At 33.0% G+C, this 24,188-nt stretch overlaps 1 protein-coding gene across 2 annotated transcripts in view; it reads left to right on the top strand.

Moving 5' to 3' along the window:
- LOC134248610 (uncharacterized) overlaps positions 1 to 17,351 on the top strand; it is a 28,417-nt gene extending 11,066 nt beyond the window's left edge. For both annotated transcript variants that reach the window (XM_062731022.1, XM_062731021.1), the window contains 4 exons: positions 1,939 to 1,969; positions 5,677 to 5,819; positions 10,546 to 10,611; positions 15,364 to 17,351. In XM_062731022.1, coding sequence (XP_062587006.1) covers positions 1,939 to 1,969; positions 5,677 to 5,819; positions 10,546 to 10,611; positions 15,364 to 17,120 — 1,997 coding nt within the window. In that variant the 3' untranslated portion in view covers positions 17,121 to 17,351. The remainder of the gene's footprint in view (positions 1 to 1,938; positions 1,970 to 5,676; positions 5,820 to 10,545; positions 10,612 to 15,363) is intronic.
- Positions 17,352 to 24,188: the final 6,837 nt, after the last annotated feature.

Here is a 24,188-nt window from a genome sequence, read left to right on the forward strand (position 1 = left end):
CAGGCTACATTTTTTAAAAGTATATTTTAATATGGATTTTTTCCCTTTTTGGGGTGATAAATTTAATACAATTGAATTTTAATTTTGCTCTTATGGTTTTTTCGAAAAATTGTATGATTTGTTTTGAAAGGAAACACTTGTTGTGCTTACTTTTTGAGAACAGCAAAGCCATCATGGTCCTGCATGTACATCATGTACATGTATCTGGAAACATCCTCACTCAGGTAGTATTCAAGTTTGTTTAAATCATATTGGTATTGTTTTCCACAATGAGTGATCAAAGTTTTATTTAGGAGTACATTGAAAAAAAATCTTGAAAAATATTTTTTTTAAAAACAGCATAGCTATAATAAGTCCTATTTATATGGAAACCTGATAAGCTTCTTTATATAGAGTAGATTCAAAGTAGTTCCATCGATGTCCAGTAGATTAGGCCTGTGCCACAAAAAAGATCAAATATACAGGAAAAAATCTTGAGAAATCTTCTACATGTTCTAAAGCCATGATGTAGAAGCATCTTACGTTATTGTGGATTTGAGGGTATTTTTCAATCCCCCCCCAATCATATCCCCCTGGCACAGAAGAGGGGTACCTAATTATTATAAGCTCAGGTGAGCTATGTGGCCCATGAGCCTTTGTTTTTCTGTTTCTTTCATCCTTGAACTCTTGAATGGAGTAGATTCAAACTTCAAACAAAAGTCGGTATACATTCATTATTGGCATGCATGAATCTATGAATAATATGACAAAGGGATAGGAGTTATTATTGTCTGTGGTAAGATTAAGAGTGAGTATTTGGGTTAAGATGAAAATTATTAAAACATTATGTTTTTGGCAATCATGATTCGATATAATATGACATCCAAGATATCGACAGTAAGGTCAACTAATAATAAGAAAGTACATTTACACGTGTATTGCATAAAGATCAAATACAATCACAAGAGTTATGACGAAAATGATTTGATATCATTTTGACATCATTTCAAACATATGACGACATTGCTCATAAAAATATCCAGAGCTTTGAAGTCAGCATATATCCCTCTGTTTAAGAACATAATTAAATATTTCGCTGTCCAGGTTTGATTTGGGGGGCAAGTAATGGTTATTACCGAATAAAGTTCTTTGTTCAAATCATGACCCCTGTGGGTAGGGTGTGGCAAATGGATGATCAAAGTTTTACATAATTATATGGAAGCATTCTCTGGTAGTGTTGATACAGGTTTGTTCAAATTATGACCTTGGGGCAAGGGTTGGGCCATAAATTGTTTGATCAAAATTTTAAGTAGGATTACATGCAGAAAAAAAATTAAAATTCTTCCCCTCAAGAATGGTAAAACTGAGATTTTTCATATTTATATAAAAGCATCCTTAGGTACATGTAGTGTAGATTCAAGTTTGTTCAAATCATGACCCCCGGGGTTAGAGTTGGGCCGCAATTGGTGATCAAGGATTTATGTAGGAATACATAGGAAAAATCATTAAAATTCTTCACAAGAACAACAAAGCCATGATTGATCATCAATATGAACCATAAAAAAGTAATGCAGATTTAAATTCGATCAAATCATGACCAACTAGGAGAACAGAGGAGCCTATAAAGTGGATCATAGTTATACAAAGGAAAACAAAGGCTATGTCTATGAAAATTATCATCTTGTTAACAGGGAAGGCATTATGTATCATATTAATTCAAAAACATCTTTATGAACTGTAGATTTAAGTTTGTTCCACCCCACCCCCCCCTTCCCTGAACCCTATTATATATTTTTTCAATACTGAACTGATTTTTGCTCTTAGCTAGCCATGGCCAGTTTGCTCAGGTGAGTGATATAGCCCCTGGGTCTTTTGTTGTAATTAGGTGGCATAAATATGTGTTATAGACATTTTTTTCCATCTTAAACATGCTGATCAATCCTTTTATCAATGTTACAGATCCTGGGTGTCTAAACAAAACTCTCATAATGTAAGTATTCTTGACATGCAGATGTTTTTTTCATCTTTTTTTAACATACATGTATTAAAAAAGAAAGCAAATCTCATATAGATTTTGGTCAGAATATGACTATATACTAGTAATTGATTTCACTGTTTTAAATATTTTTACATGTTTTTTGATGTAAATAAAAACATTTTTGAAACTGTATTATGACAAGCATAAGGTTAATCAACTCAATGATGAGGAATGTCACCGGTTTTATAAAATGCAAGATATGCTTTTGAAACAGTGATGCCCTGTATCACAGCTTATAGTGAGGGTTGAAGTTCATCAAATGGAAGTCAAACACCAAGCTCAAGGCAAAAACTCAAAATTGTTCATATCCAAAGGAAAGTCCTGTCACAAAGAATTCATCTGTAAAGTATGAAAGCCCTTGTACTAAGGATTAAAAAATTATGGCCAAGGTTAAAGTTTTTTACATAGCTGCTCAAACTTTTAGGTCAAGGTCAAAACTGAATAGGTACAAAATATTTAAACTAATTGAAAGGTCTTGTCACAATTTATACACAAGTTAAGTATTAATTAAGCCCTAGCACCAACATCAAGGTTAAGAGATCATTTTTAGCTCACCTCGATGAAGTCGAGATGAGCTTATGCTATACCCCCGGCGTTGGCGTCGGCTTTAGCGTCGGCGTCCCAGGTTAAAGTTTTAGGAGCAAGTTCATTCCTAAGTAACTATAAGCCCTACCTGAACCAAACTTGCATGGATGATGCATCTAGGAATGTACACTACCAGACTTGCTTCGGATGCTGGATCTGACCTACATTTTCTTGTAGGGATGGGTATCGCCAAAAATTTCGTATCGCGATATATCACGATTTTTTCTCCACAATATCACGATAATATCATGATATTTTTAAAAGCAGTTTTTTCAATGATTTTATATGAAAAGTCATTATTTTTCTAAAAACTATGCTAGAAAAACAAAATTTTACTTTCTTGAAATTTTTATGTATATAGAATCAATTACGTTTGGATGATAAGATGCCGTTCTTTTCACTTTTTACAACATTTTTTATACCTTCTGTAATTGTTATTGAAAGATTGAACAAATAAATGAATAATTTCTGGACTTTATAATATGTACCTGAAGACCGGTATTTATCACGATACGTATCACGCAACAAAAAATCGTGATATACCGGTATACCGATAAAATCGCACATCCCTATTTTCTAGATGAGTGAGCAGGTAAAAGTTTTCGGAGCACTTCCATTCCCAAGTAACTATAAGCTCTACCCAGACCAAACTTGCATGGATGATGCATCTAGGGATGGACACTACCATACTTGCTTCAGATGCTGGATCTGACTTACATTTTCCAGATGAGTGACCAGGTTAAAGTTTTTGGAGCAGGTCCATTCCCAAGATTAGTGACCAGGTTAAAGTTTTTGGAGCAGGTCCATTCCCAAGTAACTATAAGCCCTACCCGGATCAAACTTGCATGGATGATGCATCTAGGATGGACACTACCAGACTTGCTTCGGAAGCTGGATCTGACCTACATTTTTAGATGAGTGACCAGATTAAAGTTTTTGGAGCAGGTCCATTCCTAAGATGAGTGACCAGGTTAAAGTTTTTGGAGCAGGTCCATTCCCAAGGAACTATAAGCCCTACCCTAACCAAACTTGCATGGATGATGCATCTGGGGATGGACACTACCAGACTTGCTTCGGATGCTGGATCTGACCTACATTTTCCAGATGAGTGACCAGGTTAAAGTTTTTGGAGCAGGTCCATTCCCAAGAAGCTGTAAGCCCTACCCAGACCAAACTTGCATGGATGATGCATCTAGGGATGGACACTACCAGACTTGCTTCGGATGATGGATCTGACCTACATTTTCATTCCCAAGTAACTATAAGACCTACCTGAACCAAACTTGCATGGATAATGCATCTAGGGATGGACAATACCAGACTTGCTTCGGATGCTGGATCTGACCTACATTTTGATTCCCAAGTAACTATAAGACCTGCCTGAACTAAACTTGCATGGATGATGCATCTAGGGATGGACACTACAAGACTTGCTTCGGATGCTGGATCTGAACTTGAAGTCCTTGATATCTGCAGTATTAACAAATTTATGAATAATTGTTTACACTTTACATGATTTTCACGCTACATGCATAGAAATGTGTAAGTGACATGTAAGGGGTTAAACACAACTTGCAAGAATATTGTTGTTGGGATAAATACTAGATATTAAGAAAATATGATGTGAGATTTGCATTACTTACACTGATAACATTCATCGAGGTGAGCTTCGTAATCTTTGATTACCTATGTTTTTAGTGGTAAAGAAAGGTCTTGTCACTAGAAATACACCTGTGAAATATTAAGCCATAGCCCCACCTAGTCAAAAGTACTTGGCAAGGTTGAAGGTTTTACGGACAAACAGGCAGATGGATGGACAGGGCAAAAATATTACCCAATCTACGATCACGGGACATAAAAAAGTTATGTTGTTACATATATATGATCTCTTAGGGCTTGATGGGGCATTGTTGAGGAATTAAAAAATTAAGATATGAATATACAGGGTAAATTCTAGCTATCAAAAATGTTCATCTAAAGAACAACAGAGTATAATCGAATACAAGTTATGTCTAATGTGTTATTTATATGCATATTTGTTCTAATCATGGTGCAAGGAATGGGGCAACAGGTTTATACAGATCTGAAGTACATTGACATATATACAACACAGTTTGTTTACAGCTGACATTTTGTAAGTTTGAATTGCTGAAATTCGTGGCACACGAATTGATGAGTGCAAAAATCGGTTTTACTTATTAATAATTAAATATTCATCAATCAGTAAGAATATGTTGACACTTTTAAACAATTTAAATATGGATCTGGAGTTCAAAGAAAGATGAACCAATTTGTTAGCTTTTCTGATATAAGTTGTCCGCCATCAATCTGTGTATTGTATTTTTCTGGTCAGTAATTCGTCCTGTGTTAACATTTTAACATTCCTTATTTGGGTTTCTTATCTATCAAAAGGATAAATTTTAGCCAAATGTGGCATGAAATATTATTGTAATATTTAAGGAGTTATTGTGCAAATGAAGGGGAGATTTTATTCAAAGGGATAACTTCAATAAATATTAAAATCTGTAGTTTTTTTAAAAAGAAAAAGGTCATGTAATCATTTAAAAATCTTCAGAACTACAGAAAATTAAAGGCAAAAGTTAAAGTAAAGCTTTCATTCTTGAAAGAGATTCAACTTTGTATAAAATAAACCTCTACACCCCCACCCCCCAATAACAATAAATGGTCATATATATAAGTTATGACAACAGCAAGTTAAGAGTGTCTGAAAAATCTTTTTTACAAGACCAGATCTAAGTCTAGATGGGCTACAATTAGAAATTAATATCGGAACATAGCCATGTAGAGCTTAAGCTTATAAGTTCAAATCTCTATTTTCTTTAAAAAAAAAAAAACTAAGTAAAATCATGAAATTTAATTATTAAATGGCTAAGAAATGGTACATGGTCTCTATTAAATTACATGTATGATATTATTATTTGAGTGAAAAGTAGATCACACATGTGAGCAATTAGCCGTTGGGCCTCTTGTTTTCATAGTACAAGATCTTAAAAATATTTGATCAGCTGAAGTTATTCATGAATATTAAGATTATGAATGGGTTTATTTTCCAGTGGAAAAACCAGTACTGATAGGACTGACAGTGAATCTGCAGTCCTGTCTCCAGTCAAACTGCAGATTATTATTCCAGCTGTCGCCATACCTCTTTTACTGCTGCTTCTTATTGGAGTTGCTTTTTATTGCTGGAGGAGAAAAGGTTGGGTTTTAATTTTATCAGTTAAAAACAAAAAAAAAAGATTAAAAATATTTTTTATTTAAAATAATGCTTAGAATGCTTCTCCAAACAGATTCTGTTTGATTCAAATGGTGAATCATTTGATTCCATTGAAATCAATCATTAATAAGCATAAACCGCATAAACTTGCATGGATGATACATCTAGTAGTTGTCACTTCCAAACTTGCTTTGGATGCAGGATCTGACCAAATAACTATAAGACCTATGTTGACCATTCTTGCATGGATGATGAAGATTCAACTATTATGCTTTCTTTGGATTCAGGATTTGATCTACAGTTTACGGATGTTTTTTTGGTGAAGCTTCATTCTAAACTATAAGCTCTATGTTGATCAAATTTACAAAGCTTGCCTTGGATGCTAAATCTGACCTATATTTTCTTGATGAGTGACCAGGTTAAAGATTTTGAACCATGTGTCATTTCCAAGTAATTATAAGGCTCATAAGCTTATGTTTACCAAACTTACATTGATGATACATTTAAACCCTAAAAGATGCATTCTAACAGACTTGCTTCAGATGCTGAATCTGACCTTTATTTTTGGGATGAGTGACCAGGCTGAAGTTTTTGGAGTAGGTCTCATTTCCAGGTAACTAAAAGTCCTATGTGGACCACACTCTAATGGATGATACATCTACAGTCTAATTAAAATTAGACCTTTGATCCCCTCCAACTAGTTTGTGTAGCAGTCTAGTAGAAGCAGATCAAAGATTTTAGTTAGATTGGATACATCTAAGGATGCATACCACCAGGTTTGCTTCAAATGCTGGAACTGACCTATATTTTCCAGATGAGTAGGTCAAAGATTTTGGAGCATGTCTGTTACGTATAAAGTATAAGATCTATTTAAATCAATCTTGCATGAATGATGCATATTGAAATGAACACTCAATAATTGGCTTCAGATGCTGGATTTGAATACATTTTCTGGAAGAGTGCTTAATTTAAAATATTTGGATGAAACCATTTTCAAGTATATACATAACTGTTAGCCCTATCAGATCAACATCAAATAAATGTTGCATCTTGGAATGTACACTACTAGATTATTAGTTTATTGTGGAACAATCTTTCTTCTTGCATTCTCTATTGAGACTAGCACGCTAACCACTATGCTACACAAGTCCTGATGAAGTTTGGCATTTAAATCATGTTTGTGATATGACCATTGCAATTGACTTAAGGGACTTTAAGTATTTCATGAAAAGACACGAAGATTATGTCAAAAAATTATATTTTTAAGGTATGGTGGGACTTTGCTCCATAATTTTGGAAACCAAAATATGTATGTTTGTATGCAAACTTTGAGGATTAACTTTCAAAAAAATGGAGAGAAGACCCACCCATATCGAAAAATAGTGTTATAGTATGAAAAAATGACTTGTTTTGTCCTCTTTCGTGTGTGTATAATATTTCATAGGCAATTAACTTCAATCTTCACGAGATTTGTGCAATTTATAGAGATTTTACGTAAAGTATACTTTAAGGAGGCTAGGGGGTCAACAGATTATTTTTTGTTAACCACCAGATATAATTTATTTTTAGCTCACCTGAGCCGAAGGCTCAAGTGAGCTTTTGTGATCAAAATTTGTCCGTTGTCTGTCGTCGTCGTTGTTGTTGTTGTCGTCGTCGGTGTTGTCGTTAACTTTTCACATTTTTATCTTCTTCTCAAGAATCACTGGGCAAATTTCAACCAAACTTGCTAATAAGTATCCTTTGGTAAAGGGAATTCAAGTTTGTTCAAATAAAGAGCCACGCCCTTTTTCAAGGGGATATAATTATGAATTAGAGAAAAATTAATGGCAATACTAAAGAATTTTCTTCTCAAGAACCACTGGGCCAGGAAAGATGAAACTCATGTGGAATCATCCTCAGGTAGTGTAGATTTAAGTTTGTTCAAATCATGATCCCCGGGGCTAGAGTGGGGCCAAAATGGCCGATCAAAGTTTTACATAGGAAATATATAAGAAAAATCTTTAAAAATCTTCTTCTCAAGAACCACTGGGCCAGGAAAGATGCAACTCATGTGGAATCATCCTCAGGTAGTGTAGATTCAAGTTTGTTCAAATCATGATCCCTGGGGCTAGGGTGGGGCCAGAATGGCTGATCTAAGTTTTACATAGAAACTATTAGGAAACATTTTTAAAAATATTCTTCACAAGAACCACTGGGCCAGGAAAGATGAAACTCATTTGGAATCATCCTCAAATAGTGTAGATTCAAATTTGTTGAAATCATGATCCCCGGGGCTAGGGTGGGGCCAAAATGGCTGATCTAAGTTTTGCATAGGAAATATTACGAAAAATTTTTTAAAATCTTTTTCTCAAGAACCACTGGGCCAGGAAAGATGAAACTCATGTGGAATCATCCTCAGGTAGTGTAGATTCAAGTTTGTTCAAATCATGACCCCCGGGGCTAGGGTGGGGCCAAAATGGCCAACCAAAGTTTTACATAGGAATATATTGGAAAAATCTTTTAAAATATTCTTCTCAAGAACCACTGGGCCAGGAAAGATGAAACTTATGTGGAATCATCCTCACGTAGTGTAGATTAAAATTTGTTCAAATCATGACCCCCGGGGCTAGGATGGGGCCAAAATGGCCAACCAAAGTTTTACATAGGAATATATTGGAAAAATCTTCTTCTCAAGAACCACTGGGCCAGGAAAGATGAAACTTATTTGGAATCATCCTCAGGTAGTGTAGATTAAAATTTGTTTAAATCATGACCCCCGGGGCTAGGATGGGGCCAAAATGGCCGACCAAAGTTTTACATAGGAATATATAGGGAAACTTTTAAAATCTTCTTTTCAATTACTTCAAAGCCATGATTACTGATGGAATCATCCTCAGGTAGTGTAGATTCTAATTTGTTCAAATCATGACCCCCTGGGGGGTTAAAATTCAAGCCCCCCCCCCTGAAAAGAGCTCTTCAAATGGACAGTTAAAAAGACAGTTGCAATTGGCAAAGAAACCACAAAAATTCAAATGAGAGTAGTTGTTATTTATCAGCCATGAAAAAAAAAGTTTTACCAATTGATATGTGTGAATTATGTTTTAGTAAATGAAATACCCCCGGTAAAACTCAAATAATGTAAACAAAAACTTTTAAAGTGTATTTTGATGCCTCGATACACAATATTACATCATAACAATGTGACCTTAATTTGTGCGAAAAAACGTGAGCTTAAAAATTGCTTGAGCTGTAAGGCGGGCAGAATGCCTATTATAGCGCGACAGATAAGAAGTGAAAAATTTAATGTCAATTATATCCAAATTTCATATTTCATTTAATTTTAAAGTATACTTAATGTAAAATCTCTATAATTTACAAAAATCTCACAAAGACTAAAAATATTTGCCTATGAAAAAGCATACACAGACTCCTGTTTATTCTTTTCTTATATAAGTATTTAAATTGATACTCTGATATTTGTATCTTTAGATGTAATCTTAATGTAGGACTGTTCTGTATTTATTAGGGATGTCAATTTTACTCGGACAGCTTAGTCGAATAGTCGGATGCTTTAGTCGAACGATAGTCGAATATTCGTTTAATTTTAATTATTTTTTCGTATCAGTTTCACTGTTTGTTTTTTACAGACTGGTTTACATAATTGAACCTACTCTATCACCATTATGTAACGAATTTCTGAATTGTAAACCTGTACGTAGTGCAATAAAAATTGTACACCAAATATTGTATCCAATGTATTTAATTTCAAAAGTAATATGTTAGCTGTGCACGTTTTATCTCAATGCAGGATAAACGTCCGTATTTGTCCTGGCTTTTATTTACATAACGGTATTTCATGTGCCCCTTAATTGAAGCCAATTATTACGTGTCCGTCAAAGATATTTCACAGGAAAAAAATTAAAGCGTGTTTCTTATAAAAACAAAGAGAGAGCGATAGCTTGGGATAAATTTAAATTATGAAATTTTGTGCAAACAATCAATGATTGTATGAAATTAATATCAGAAAAAGAAAACACGGTTTAATTACTCTCATATTAACTGACTCCGATTTACATGCATTTACAATTTTGTAATATTATAGCTGTTTACTAGTAATTAATATTCTTTCTGAATAGTTGTATCACGTCAGATCTTAGTTGAATCTACAAAAAACTAAACAATTTCCCTCTCCATTTAAAACAGTCAGAGATAGACAATTATTAATAAACATGTTTCATTTTTCTTTCCCATTCTGCTTTTTTTGTCATTTAGGCGGAGAACTTACTATAGGAAAGTTTCACTTGAAGACTGTGTATATGTTTGACTGATCGGCATATGATACATCATGTTTGATGTTAAACTGCAGAATACAGTTCTGTTTCACATATATTTGATAACACTGTTTACCTTTTTTAAGCTATACCAAAAACTCTATATTTTGAAGACATGTTTGCCGAACATACATCGACGTACAAATAATTTCCTTTGAACAAATATACCATACCCTTAATTTTACACATGAAAAATTAATATTGATCTGTAAATAAATGAAATGGGCAAATATAAGATTATTACCTTAAATTCAAAAATTACTTTGATGAAACACATTTTTAATGAATAATCGACTAAAGAAATTTTAGTCGATAGTCGGTATGATCGAACGATAGTCGAGTACTCGAATATTCGTTGACATCCCTAGTATTTATTTATTTATGTTACTTTTTATTAGGGACAAAGCTCGATGCAAATGACATTGAATTGCAGCCCCTTCTTCATCAGAATACAGTTCCTTGGAGTAAGATAATATTTTGTGATTGAACATTTTTCTGCTTTAGTGTCAATGAAATGTGTTTATTATAAACTATAAAGTAAATACGTGTAAGAGTTTTTATGAACCACAATAAATATGGCAGTGCATATAACATTTTTCATCTTCAGTTAGACATGTATAGTTCAGCTTCAAAGAAACTTTTCCAAGATATTTATATCAGATTTTAATAGCTAATAGTCATTGATCAGAGCTTTTCAAATAATATATAAATATTCTTTTAATTTTATATTTTTTTTTACTTTGCCCTTTCCTTTGACTTTACTTTACTCAAATTTGTATAGAGCTCAATTTCAAAGAAACTGCATGTGTTCAAGATTTGTATCAAACCATACATACTGAAAACTATTCAACCTCAACAATATTTTAACCTTGACCTTTCCTTTGTCCACTGTCTTTTTAAATTTGTTTTAAGTAAAGTTTCAAGAATTATTCAAAATAAAAAAAAATTTCTTAAACTTTTTGACCTCCCCCTTGACCAGTTATATATTGAATTGATATAAAACTCATTTTTAAGAAACTTCCAAAATTTTTAATCAAACCTAATATAGTTTTACATATTTCTGAGAGTTATACAACTTCATTAACATTTTTTACAATGACCCTTCCTTTGATTTTTACTTTTAATTCGTTTTAGCTAAATGTCAAAGAAAATGCCCAAAATACTTTTGTCAAACTTTTCATGCTTATTTAAGGCTAGTCAAATATTCGATCTTTTCCATTTGTAATATATAATTTTTTATTTGTATTGTATAATTTTTATTTGTGTTGTGTAATTTACCATTTGTTTTGTATAATTTTCATGTGCATAGTATAATTTTCATTTGTTTTGTATATTTTTAGCTCACCTGAGCCGAGGGCTCAATTAAGTGAGCTTTTCTGATCACATTTTGTCCGGCGTCCAAGTTTGGTCAAATCATGACCCCTGGGGGTAGGGCGGGGCCACAATGGCCGACCAAAGTTTTACATAGAAATACAGTGACTTCCACTTAATCGGATAGCGGTTAAACAAATATTTCGGCTATTTCAATATAATATCTGAGCACAAAACCACTTCTTATATATTTATTAATAATTTCACCTGATATTCTGATAAGAAAATATCAGAATTTTGTTTTATCTGATACAAAAATGTGGTCCATCGTAGTATTTTTTGATAATTGTGATCTTGTTCACACCTCTAACTTCCCCAGTGAAGCCTTTGTTTACACTGTCTGACACCTTGAGTACGATAATGAGGGGATTAGTTACAGCTGAACGCACGCAGTCACCTTACCTGTGTTAATAATTGGCACACTAAATTGATATGTTTTGATACGGTTATGATAATCAGCTTGGGTTAAAATTACTTTAAATTTATGTACTCGATAATTATGATAACTGTTTGCAACTTTTTCCAAAGCTAGATTTTAATTATTGAACGTACATGTATTAGCTTGTGTATGCCAATTTGCTGGGACACTGAAATGCATCATATTTACAGGACTGTTGACTTGAGAATTGTCACAAACAGTATGAAATTTTTAACCATATTAAAGAAACAAATAAAACAAAACAACTTAATATTTTTGTTTAATATTAATGTGCCATTTATCCGGGGAAAAAATAAATTACGGAATAAAGTCAGGCATTTAGTCTACTTTCGTTTCCAAAATGGCGGCCATCGAAGAAGGAATGTTAACATGTGCTGATTAAAGATAGCAATAACTTTAAAAAAACAAATTTTATAAGTCATTTGAGTAGAAAAATGTTATCACATTAAACTGATGAGTAAGTTTAACATTTTAATTTAGGAGAATCGCCACGTAAAGTAATCAAACGAAACGAAAGTGCAAGTTGTCAATACATTTTTTGTACATGTACATCTTTGTTTGGACTCAAAATAGAGCAAAACGGCTATTCCAATATTCGGCTATTGTGATAACAGAAGGCTGGCAAACTTACTATCGGAATAAGCGGGATCCACTGTATATAGGAAAATTCCTTAAAAATCTTCTGATGAAGAATAACAAAGCCATGATTGATCATATTTAAATGGAAGCATCCTCAGGTAGTGTAGATTCAAGTTTGTTCAAATCATTACCCCCGGGTGTAGGGCGGGTCCACAATGGCCGACCAAAGTTTTACATAGAAATATATAGGAAAATTCTTTAAAAATTATCTTCTCAAGAATAGCAAAGCCATGATTTGTCATGGGGCTACTTTTGGATTTAAACTTTTTAATAATACTGTAGATCACTAAATTTTCGCGACACCTTATTTTCGCGAGATTGTCATTGACTCTTTGTAAGCGAGACATAATTTTCACGAATTGTTGTTATTCCTCTATATAACCGTAAGGAATACTTTTATACGCGAGAATTTAATTTTCGCGAACGTATTGGCTCGCTTAATTACGCGAAAATAAAGTTCTCGCGAATAAAAAGTGATTTACAGTAAACCAATTTCTACTTTTTCCTAGCCACAGTGCTCAGGTGAGCAATGTGGCCCATGGGCCTCTTGTTTATTAGTAGTCTATAATTTTCCATTTGTATTCTATAATTTTTCATTTGCATTCTATATTTCTCACTTGCATTGTATAATTTCTTATTTGTATTCTATAATTTCTTATTTGTGTTTTAAAATTTCTTCTTTGTATTTCATAATTCGAGGATTGTATATTTATTTCATTACAAAGGATTTCATCGATCAATTTTTACCCTGTATCATGCTAAAAATAAGCAAGGTGTTCTGGGTGCACCGGAAAAGCAAACTGGGCTCCTCCATTTGCGTTCATGTTAGAGGACAGCCATTAACATGAAAAGGGAGCGCTGGCAGAAATAAAGTAATCTGTCCTTAGAGTCCGCGCAAATACATGTATAGGAATCCAGAATTCACCTAATCGCAAACATATCTAGCTTGTTTGAACACTTTACTACTAGAAGACTAAAACTTGAGATGACAAATTAAATCCTTCGTAACGGAAAAAATAAACAAACCAATGGATACAATGCAAATGAAAAATTATGGAATACAAATAAAATTTTTATCCATAAAGATAAATTTTACCATACAATTAAGAAATTATATAATGCAAATGAAAAATTATACAATTTAAATGAAAAATAAATTAATAATGGTAATTTTCATTCCTATGTTGATACAAAATATCCTTGTGAACTTGAGATAAAAGATACCACAGAGTCTGACACATCTGTCTCATATTTGGATGTTTTACTTGAAAAAGATGTTAATGGTAATCTAACAACCAAGCTCTATGATAAAGGCGATGACTTTTAACTTTTCTATCGTCAATTTCCCTTACAAATGCAGCAATTTAGCTTCATCACCTGCATACGGTGTTTTTATATCTAAGTTGATTCGATAGGCAAGAGCATGCTCTACGTATGAACAATTTTTAAAACAATGTAAATTATTGCCAACAAGTTGATGAAAAAAAAATTACAACGCTCTCGTCATCATTTCGTAAGTTCTTTGGTCGATACAATGACCTTGTCAGCAAATACAATTCATCATTGAGTCAAATGCTGACTAACGCTTTTTATTCTAATTGTTAGTCCTTTATTTATACAATGAACTGACGACGGATTTTTCCTTGACTTCCCGATCATGACAAGAAGCACACGGCTGGTGTGACCGGTCAGCAGGGGATGCTCACTCCTCCATGGCACCTGATCTCACCCCTGGTGTTTTAGAGGTCCGTGTTTGCTCTGCTCCCATTTTGTTTTGTTTTATGGACTTTTATATTGAATGCTGTTCGTTATCTCCATATCCTTCAAATAAACAAATGAAAAATTATTTAAAAAAAAAAAAAAAAAAAAAACAACTTAAACATTATAAAACAAATTGAAAATTATGCACATAAAAATTTTACAATACGAATGAGAAATTATACAATACAAATGGCAAAGATGGAATATTGCAACATTTGGCATGCCATATTATTTATATTGAAGAGTGCTATGTAATGGCATTCACATTTTTATCTTGACTTCAAAATTGTTTTTAGCATAGTATCAAAGAAACTATTCAGCGTATTTCCAATCAACATTCATGATCTTGACTTCAAATTTGTCCTTAACCTCTCTTTTTTTCTATATTGTGTTTAACTCAAAGAAACCATTTCAGATATTTTTATATAAGGTTATGCACTGATACCTTATTCAGTGAGAGTTAATACACTAAAAATATAAATTTTTATGTTGCATAGCTAATGAACCCTGATGGTGCATTCATGTCCTATGAACATATTTCTAGTATTTGTTATAAGTGTGTAATTCACTGTTTTCAAAAAGACATTCACTGTTAACTTTATTTGCATATCAAGCCATATGAATAAGCATTCTAAATTTTCTTTTAAGTCTCATTTTACTTGAAAATAAAAAAAAAAAATAAAAATAATGAAGTAGAATTTGAGAAAAAAAGGTTACCTATAAGCACTAATTATGGAATCTTTGTTACAGAACTTTTAAATATCTCATTAAGAAGTACCAGTTTAATTAATGCTGCAATGTACAACACATTGAAATTTGGGTTGAAGGACGTCCAGATTCACTTCTGACATATGTTATTACTGATGTTTTCAGACACCATATCTAGAAACCTTTTATTTGTTTACTGCCATGTATTTCTTTTAGCACCTGTACTGGCCATTACAGGCTGCATTCTAAATATGAAAATGAACATTTAATATAATTTCTAAATTTCGTGCATTTACAGGATTTAAAAAGACTATAAATTACTTGGAGAACAAAGTATTCTGCCGGCCTGAATCCTATGAACATGCTGTTGGTATTTTGTCAACAAAAGGCCACATCACGCTTATTGGTCCACCAGGATCAGGAAAAACTTTTATGGCTGTCCAACTTGCAAGACAACTCTGTGGAAAAGAAAAGACCCAGATGGTGTTTTGCAAAACACTGCACGAAATAACTGCATTGCCTAAATTGGAAAATGCATGCTTGTATGTTATTATGGATGGTTGGCTAGACCAATATATGTATTATCCTTCAAAAGTGAAAGAAGATAAACAGTTGTTTGACCATATTTTTGACGATTGCATAAACTATAAAACAGTACGAATCATTTTTACAGTCCAAGAAGATAGATGGAAAGCATACGGGAATCGTTTGTCAAATCAAAAGATGTTTTGGCGTGAAAGTTTGTTCTTTATAAATAATAAATCATTTAGTAATGAAGTGGTGCAAAGTATGATTATACACCACTTACAGTATCATGAGACCAGAGAGGATTCCATGAGAACAAAGACGAAATCTGATGAGGAAAATTTGACAAACGAGAAAAGGAATAAAGAGAAAATAATCAAACAAGCCATAGCAGAAGATCTGAAAAGAGATAAAGAGTTTTCTTTACCGTTGGTGATTGACTTACTCTGTGCAAATAATTTATTAGTGCCAAAAAGAGCAAAAGTTACAAAGCATGGATTTTCAAAGATTTTGCAAAAATTTTTACAGAAGTGGTTGACAGACGAATCAAAAGATGAAAAGGACAGCTTTACTATTTTCTTGTTTACAGCTCTTCAAGGAGGAAAGGTTACGCTACACGATTTTTCAAGTAAAGTGGTTCGTCCAACTTATGAAAATGTTTGTAAAGAGTATAAATCAGAATGTCGCGAGGATATTGAGAGCATTGAAGGCTTGTTAAGGCAAAATGGACGTTTAATGAGTTGTTTGTACGAAGAAAATGATGTATTTGTTTTCCGTCACGATTCACTGTTATGTTTTGTGCTGCAGTTCCTTACCGAGACAAAAAATGCTAATTTTTTAATTCAAAATGCTGATCTTGAAATTCTTCTAAACAGATGCTGGATTAAAGATGGGATATTTAAATCATATAATAATGCAATAAAGGATATAATTCCAAGTAACCCAGTCGGTACAGTTTGTCTACCAATTGACGCATTCATGGACTTGGCAGTAAGAATTAATGGAGAAATGGAAAGATCTTGTCAAACTTTTCCTGATTGGCCTAAGCATGTTTTTATGGAACATAGTACATTCCTGAAAACGTGGAATAAAGTGCAACCAGAATTAAATGTAGCCTATCCTGAGAAATGTCCTGGTAAATTACCTAATGTTAGTTTAAGCATCAGCAAGAACGAGGAAACGAGCTTTCATGGCTCAAAATCCCCTGGAATTGTTCTTATCCAAACTGAAATAGAAAAGAATAGTTTACAAATCAAAATCAAGGACGAAGAGAAAGCAATAAGTGATTCCGACTCTAAAAGAACTGGTTATGAAGAAGAAATTGGACAAAAAGGTGTAAAACCAGTACTGGAGAATAAGTATTTTTCAGGTCCAAATAAGGGAGAATCACCTGAAAACTTTTCGAATCCAAATACACATGCATTTGAAGATGGACAAAGCACTCACAAAACGAAGAAAAATAAAGGCAAAGTGATCTCCGACAAAGCAAAGATTAAGTCTGATAAACAGCAGAAGAAAAGAGAGGTGTAGAAACATCGCAGAAGGACAGTGTCTCTCTAAATCAGCCTGAAGGAGAAACAGCCGTGTAAAAATCTTGTAGTCTTAGCGAGAAAGCAAGGCAAAGAGGGCGAGTTTCTATGTACGGTGGCCTTGTATTATTTATGACACCGATTCATCTTAATTCTTTATAAATGTTTTAATATTGAAACTAAGGGAAGAAAATGATGTTTGACAGATGAAATTGCATATTTTATAGGTGTAGCCTCCTGTATCCTACAAGTTTTGTTTAAAAATAAATAAAATCCATATAATATAATGCACATTTCTTTGTTGTTTAAAAAAGCCATAAATTGATACCTCAGTGTACAAACCTTCGGGAAGATAAATTGTTAAATATTGAAATATAAATTTAAGGTATGTCACTCGTGAAATTTGATTTATCAAGGATTTTTTGAGAAGTAACTTGTAAATAATACTCATATAGTACGACTCGAAAACGCAGAGAAAATAGGGGGTATTGCATCTTGGCTACGATACAATTAGAGTAAACCTTTTTGAACTTAAATTTTAACTTTTGATTTATCACTTTGACCTTTATCATATTTTATCAGATGTAATTATGACTATAAATATAATCTAATTTTACATAAATTATTTTGAATAATATTTATCATTGAACAAATATTGCAAATTAATGCGGCGCCTAAATTATTGCCTGATCTTTTTGCACAAAAAAGTAACATACATTATATTTGGGGCAATAAAATATTTTTTGTATCAAACTTTTTACGACTTAAAGGCTAAAGTTCCAAGATATAGATTTAATAAATGTGTAGATTTGCAAAATTTTCTGCTAAAATAATCTTTCTACCACAAGAAATAGTCCCTCATAAATCTTAGCTTCTTTATGATTGTTTTTTATGTTTAACAATATACATAATTTTTCATTTAAATATGTTATAAAAATTGAATTGTAAAAAATAGTTTAGAAGTACATGTAATACGTTCTGCCCGAACTTTTCTAAAAAGCTGACGAGTGACATATCTTCATTAAAATATATTGAAAATTATTTTTTTCTTTTCATTGATTAATAGCAGAGTGCATGGTAATATTGAGCAGTCAACCTGCTACTAGAATTGTACAGTCTGTGGCTCTTGGGTCAATGGTTTAGGCTTCAGGATAAGGGGAAAGAGGGATGTTCAGTTTATGCATAGAAATACCCTGTCCATATACCAATAAAGTGCCCAAGTCACAATGTCCAATTTATAGCTTTCTTTTTCTATAGAATTAAGGTTTCCTGTGAGAGTCCAAAAGGCAAGGTTTGGGCTCCGGGATAAGATTCGTTTAACATATTCTTGAAATTAGTACTTGGTTTAAGGTAGGATTCTTCGCTGGTTTCTGACTAGATGAAACATTCAAAGTATATTTGCTTATATGTCTTATATATTGAGGTGTAAGGAATTTAAAAGACCATATTTTTCTTTCCTCATCACAATTGTACAACTTTAAATAAAAATGTTAAACTGCTATTGAAAACTAGAGCAAAGCTCGTTGCAAAGCAACGAGTAGGTCTTCCGTCCTGTTTGACCGGAAGTCGCTCTCATTTTTAACAAAAATGAGAAATAACGCCCAAAAATGCTTTGAATCCTCTAAAGCTATGTTTATTAATGCAAAAATAAGCCATTTTTTGCTACTTCCGGTTTGACCGGAAGTGACGACTACGCACGAAAAATTAATTTTTAAGCTCCCAGAGACATATGTTGCCCAAAAACTTGTCAAAAACGGCAAAAATACGCGTTAACCGACTACTTCCGGTTTGGCAGGAAGTGAGGACGTTGGACGTATTTTGACGACTCCATTAGATTTAGCTTGACATTTTCAACAATTTTGCTTCTTTGATGTATAACAAAATCTCAATACTTTTAAAGATATCTGGAAAAAACTTTTGGCCCCTCTAGATCCCTTAATTTATGGGTCAGCCCTTTTTCCGACATATCATTTGAAAGATCTTCTAATTCTTCACAAATTATGCTCTATATATTTTAACAAAATATTTTTAGTTTAGAAGATAAGAAGCAAAATATGAGTAATTTTTGGTTCTTTTAAGCGTTCTAATTTTTGACCCCTATATAGCGCCATTTTGAATAGAGAAATCGAAAAACAAAAACCGATGTGCACAACTTCAATCCTTCTGTTATCTAAAATCAGTAGAATTTCTGCTCCAGCTTTAGCCGTCTCTGAGCCTTTGTCTGGAAACGAAAGCCTATAAATTTTCGTTAAAAGGGAAATAACTCAAAACCGGAAGTGACTTTTTGAAATTTTAGTCGGCATTCTGATAGAGTTTATAAACGTCTATAACCTCTGAAAATTTGAGCGAAATCCGTTGAGAAATGAGCGAGTTACGAGGTCTCAAAGTTGGCGTCTAGGAAAAAAAAAAGAATAATAAGAATAATCTTAACCATCAGAATCAGTAGAAGGTCTTCCGTTGGAAACGGAAGACCTTAACTAGCAGGGACTATATTTTTGGCGGAATGGTGGCGTATGAAAATGTCTTCTTTTCTGCCTCTCAAAATTATAATAGAACAAAGAATTAAGTTATAATTTTTAAACAATCGCAGACTTGGAGGAATTTTCAAATATAAGTTGAATTAATAATGAGGGACTAAACTTTCAAAATATATTAAATAAATATGATTTTTTGAAACAAACTGGAACTTTGTTAGCTTTTAAATGCTTCCAATCAAAGTGCAGATTTGAGCCAAAAATCCATAAAAAGTATTTTTTCTCTCTTAGTAAACGATCAAAACTTTTTGTTTTTGTATCATTTTGTACATTTATAAGACTACTTTATTACGTGTGAAAATAAGAAAAAGTTAAATATAGGAAGCATATGAAAATAACTAATATATCCTAAAAAAATGAAGAAAAACAGAGAAAATTCGGATTAGCCAATATCCAGTTAAGTTAAATTACTTACGTAAATTTGGTAATATCATGCTATAGACCCGATATAGTAATATGTTTTTACGCAAAAAGAACAATCTTTAAACTTTTGAAATAGAAGTAGGTATCACATGATTGGCAACAGTATTTTTTATTCTCAATGTCAAGGAAAAAGATAATGACCTTGACCTGACCTTGCCTCTAATATAAAATGATCAAATTTAATTTCACTGATACTATCACTTACTGATATTGTCTTCTTGATTCTGTGACAATTTCATTAATTTTAAAATATTAGAAATATGAGAAGAATCCTACCTCAATTGGATTAAAATTTATGTCCCTTTTCTCTGTCTACTAAGTTTATGTTCATGATAAAAAAAATATTTAAAATTGATATGATGATTACAAATATAAACTGCCCCTATGCAGGATTCCATAAACATGACCCACAAATTAAATATGTTATAAATCGTTAAAATCCTAGTAGCTTTGAAAAAGTATTTTTAAAAAATCTCTGAAACCAGGGAACAAATTTTAGGGGATGTTATTCCCAGATAGCAGCACATCGTTGGCCCAATCTTACATTATGGTTTTTATTATCGCTGTTGGGTTACCTTTATCGGACCAACGTTGGTCCAACATGGAATATTGATAGTTGTTGATGTATCATGGGGCCAAGTTAAGCTAACTGTTGGCGTTATATCATAAAACTTATGATGAGATAGAATATTTGTTGTGGAATTTGCATCGGCTCTAAGTTGGCCCAACACCATATATCTGGCTGAGCATCATAGGTAGATAGCATGAGGGCTACTTGTAATATCTGCTCCATTTTTAATCTTACACGAGCTTATTGCGACCGATACATTGCACATCTACATCCATTTTGTAAGTATTTATAATATGTTTGCTTTGACACAGCATAATTAACGTTTAGTTTAAACAATGTCTCATACATGTATTCTACTTTGAATATTGATTTCTTTAGGGCGAAAATCTAAAGCGGAGTGATAATTTTATGCATAAATGCCTTTATCACGCAAGCTAATTGCTTTAATCACATCATGAAACCAAAAAATTAGACGGTTATTCCTTAATTGACAGCTTAAATATATAGTGATTTACTTGTAAATTTAATCGTTTGTTTACTCTTTACTGAAAATGTAACAAATGTAATAAAAGTACCAAATACTACAATTTTAGAGAGTGTTCGTAAAAACAGAGCAACTGGAGATTCTAAAAGCAAAGACATTGAGAAAACTATCAAAGAACGACTAAGCTAACTATGCCAAGGAAAGGGGAGGGAAGAAACGGGCAGAGAAGAAAAGAATGGAGGAGGAGGAGATTCGGGAGAGGGATCAGATGGAAAGTGACAGTGCTTAATTTTTTTCTCTTATACTTATAGTTCTACCTTTTTGTGTGTCTATTTGTCGGCAACGGACACTTTGCAGATGCAAGAAACGTAATCCATGAGGGCTTGATTTTTAGACGTGCTTATTGATACTTGCAATTTACTGAACTTGTGCATTCACATCATACAACCGTACATGCTACAAGTGAGCATCAACTTTTTGTTCTTTATAAATGTTTTCTTCATGAACTGAGCAGTAAAATGAAATAAAACCAGTGAAAAGCAATTGAGTTGGCCTGATGCAGACCCAATAAGATACACTCACACCACGTTGGCCCCAAAACAATGGTTGCCTAATATTGAAAGAATTAGTGGCCCAACAATGGCTCAATAATATCCGTTCCATTGGTCCAACAATAAGCCAACAAGTTGGTCTGATTACGCAGCACAGTTAAGGTTACAAATGGAAATATCGGCGATTTTTTAAGATAAAAAATAAATACTTTATTAGGATGGGCGAATCTTTTTAGGAATTCACTGATATAAAAAAAAATGTAATGTGGTTTAAATCTACATGTTGGGGACATTTAGATTTTTTATTTAGACTTTTCATGTGATGTCGACGTCACATGACTTTGCCAATTATACTTGCAGTTTAGAGGTCATCTATAAATTTCAATATTGCAAGGGCATAACCAAGCTAAAAATCTTAGTTTATTTTATAATCCTTTTCAACACTATATGTAGTTTGTGAAAAGTGCTGCGAACCTATATAGATTCCCTTTTTTAATTGGTAAAATTTAATTTGTTGGACGGCAGGTTGAATATTTTGCTGGTCAACTACATTAAATATAGCTATAATTAATTTATTTGCAAGATTTCAAGAGGTTCGCAGCACTTTTCAAATATCTTAATGCTTCCTGAGTTTATGTGTAAAATTTTGACAAGATACATTGGGGGTATGTCCTTGCAATAAATCGATTTATTAGGGCCCTTCCATAACTTTTTCAATGAATCTGCATACAAACACACGACAGTATCGCTTGTCTGATAAATGCACGTACAGTTTATGAATAAAATACTAAAATAAACATCGCATCCAAGTTAATGGCTTTTTATTTTACCGCAAATAATATTTTATTTGAAAACAAAAGACATTTTTCATTGTACAAAATGTGACTTGATCAGCCTCTTACTGTATAAAACCTGCGTCATATTTGCGAGATGACGTCACATTGACAAGTGCATTGCGATCGATGCATCGTTTATATACTGTTGTGTGGGATTTATCAAACGATAAAACTGCGTGTAATAGTAGGTTTGTATGTAGTATACAGCTATCCAGATGTTTGAAATAGCAAATAATTTCATTTTGTGGTATTTTGAAGACCTTTTATTATGCGTGACGTCATAGTAAACATTCCCCGTACAAATTAGGCCCCGCCTCCTTACTGTAACCTTAACTGTGCTGCGTAGTGGCCGATGAGCAAATTACCGTTGTCCCAACATTAATTGCTTACAATGGCCCAACTGTACAAAAAGGAGATGGGTGAACTTAGCGTGCGGAAAGCCCAATAGCTTCAGATATATAAAAATCATATTCAAATTGTGAATTTAGTATTTGGAGTAAAGTTCTCATCATTGATTTTTATGAAATCATGATAAACAAAATGTTTTGAGGAAAATTTTTCGTTAACATGTATTCTTTTATATAAGAAAAAATAATGTGGTATCCATTGGGTTCGAACATGGGCAATAAAAATCCAGAGTTGCAGTCTATATTGAGACTAGCACGCTAACCACTACGCTACACAAGTCCTGATGAATTGTGGCATTTAAATCATGTTTGTGATATGACCATTGATCTAAGGGACTTCAAGTATTTCTCGGAAAGCTACGAAAGTTATGTCATAAAATTATATTTTTAAGGTATAGTGGGTCTTTGCTCCATAATTTTGGGAACCAAAATATGTAGGGTTGTATGCAAACTTTGAGGATTAACTTTCAAAAAAATGGAGAGAAGACCCACTCATATCGAAAAATAGTGTTAAAGTGTGAAAAATATGACTCGTTTTGTCCTCTTTTGTGTGTGTATAATATTTCATAAGCAAATAACATCAATCTTCATAAGATTTGTGCAAGTTGTAGAGATTTTACATAAAGTATACTTTAGTGCTAGATGAAATATTAAGGAAAATTTTGATATAATTAAGATTTAATTTTTGACCTTCATGTTTGTTGTACTATGGGCTTATCTCTCGTCATATTCACCCATCTCCTTACGTATGCCCAATATTGAAAGAATACATTGGTCCAACAGTGGCCCAATATTGTCTGTTGCATTTGCCCAACAGTAAGCCAACAAGTTGGTTTGGTTAAGGGCCGATGAGCAAATTACCGATGGCCCAATGTTAAATGCATATGGTGGCCAAACACAAGGAGCATTGTTGGCCCAGCAAAGATCCAATAACATCCTGCTATCTGGGATTAAGTCATACATTTATTTTTGTGGTGCCAGCTACAGGATGATGGTTAGTAAATTCTTAACATGCAAGTTGAAGTCGAACCAGGAATGAAGTTTACTAACCCTGTCACTTAAAACCTATATAATGAATTTACTTCACCGATGAAATACTAGTATACTGAAAGGAATAAGAGAATAAGAAACGCAGGGTAGCATTATACAGTATACAGAGAAATCTTCGCCCTATTCTTGATTGGGCTTCAATCTAAAATGGGGCGAATTTAAATTACACAGCATAATTTATCAAACAGAACTATGAATGGGCGAATTTAAAAC

This window comes from Saccostrea cucullata, unplaced genomic scaffold (assembly GCF_032062105.1).
Source record: "Saccostrea cucullata isolate Sc308-1 unplaced genomic scaffold, CSIRO_AGI_Scuc_v1 ctg1939, whole genome shotgun sequence".
In the NCBI taxonomy this organism is placed as follows: Eukaryota; Metazoa; Mollusca; class Bivalvia; order Ostreida; family Ostreidae; genus Saccostrea; species Saccostrea cuccullata.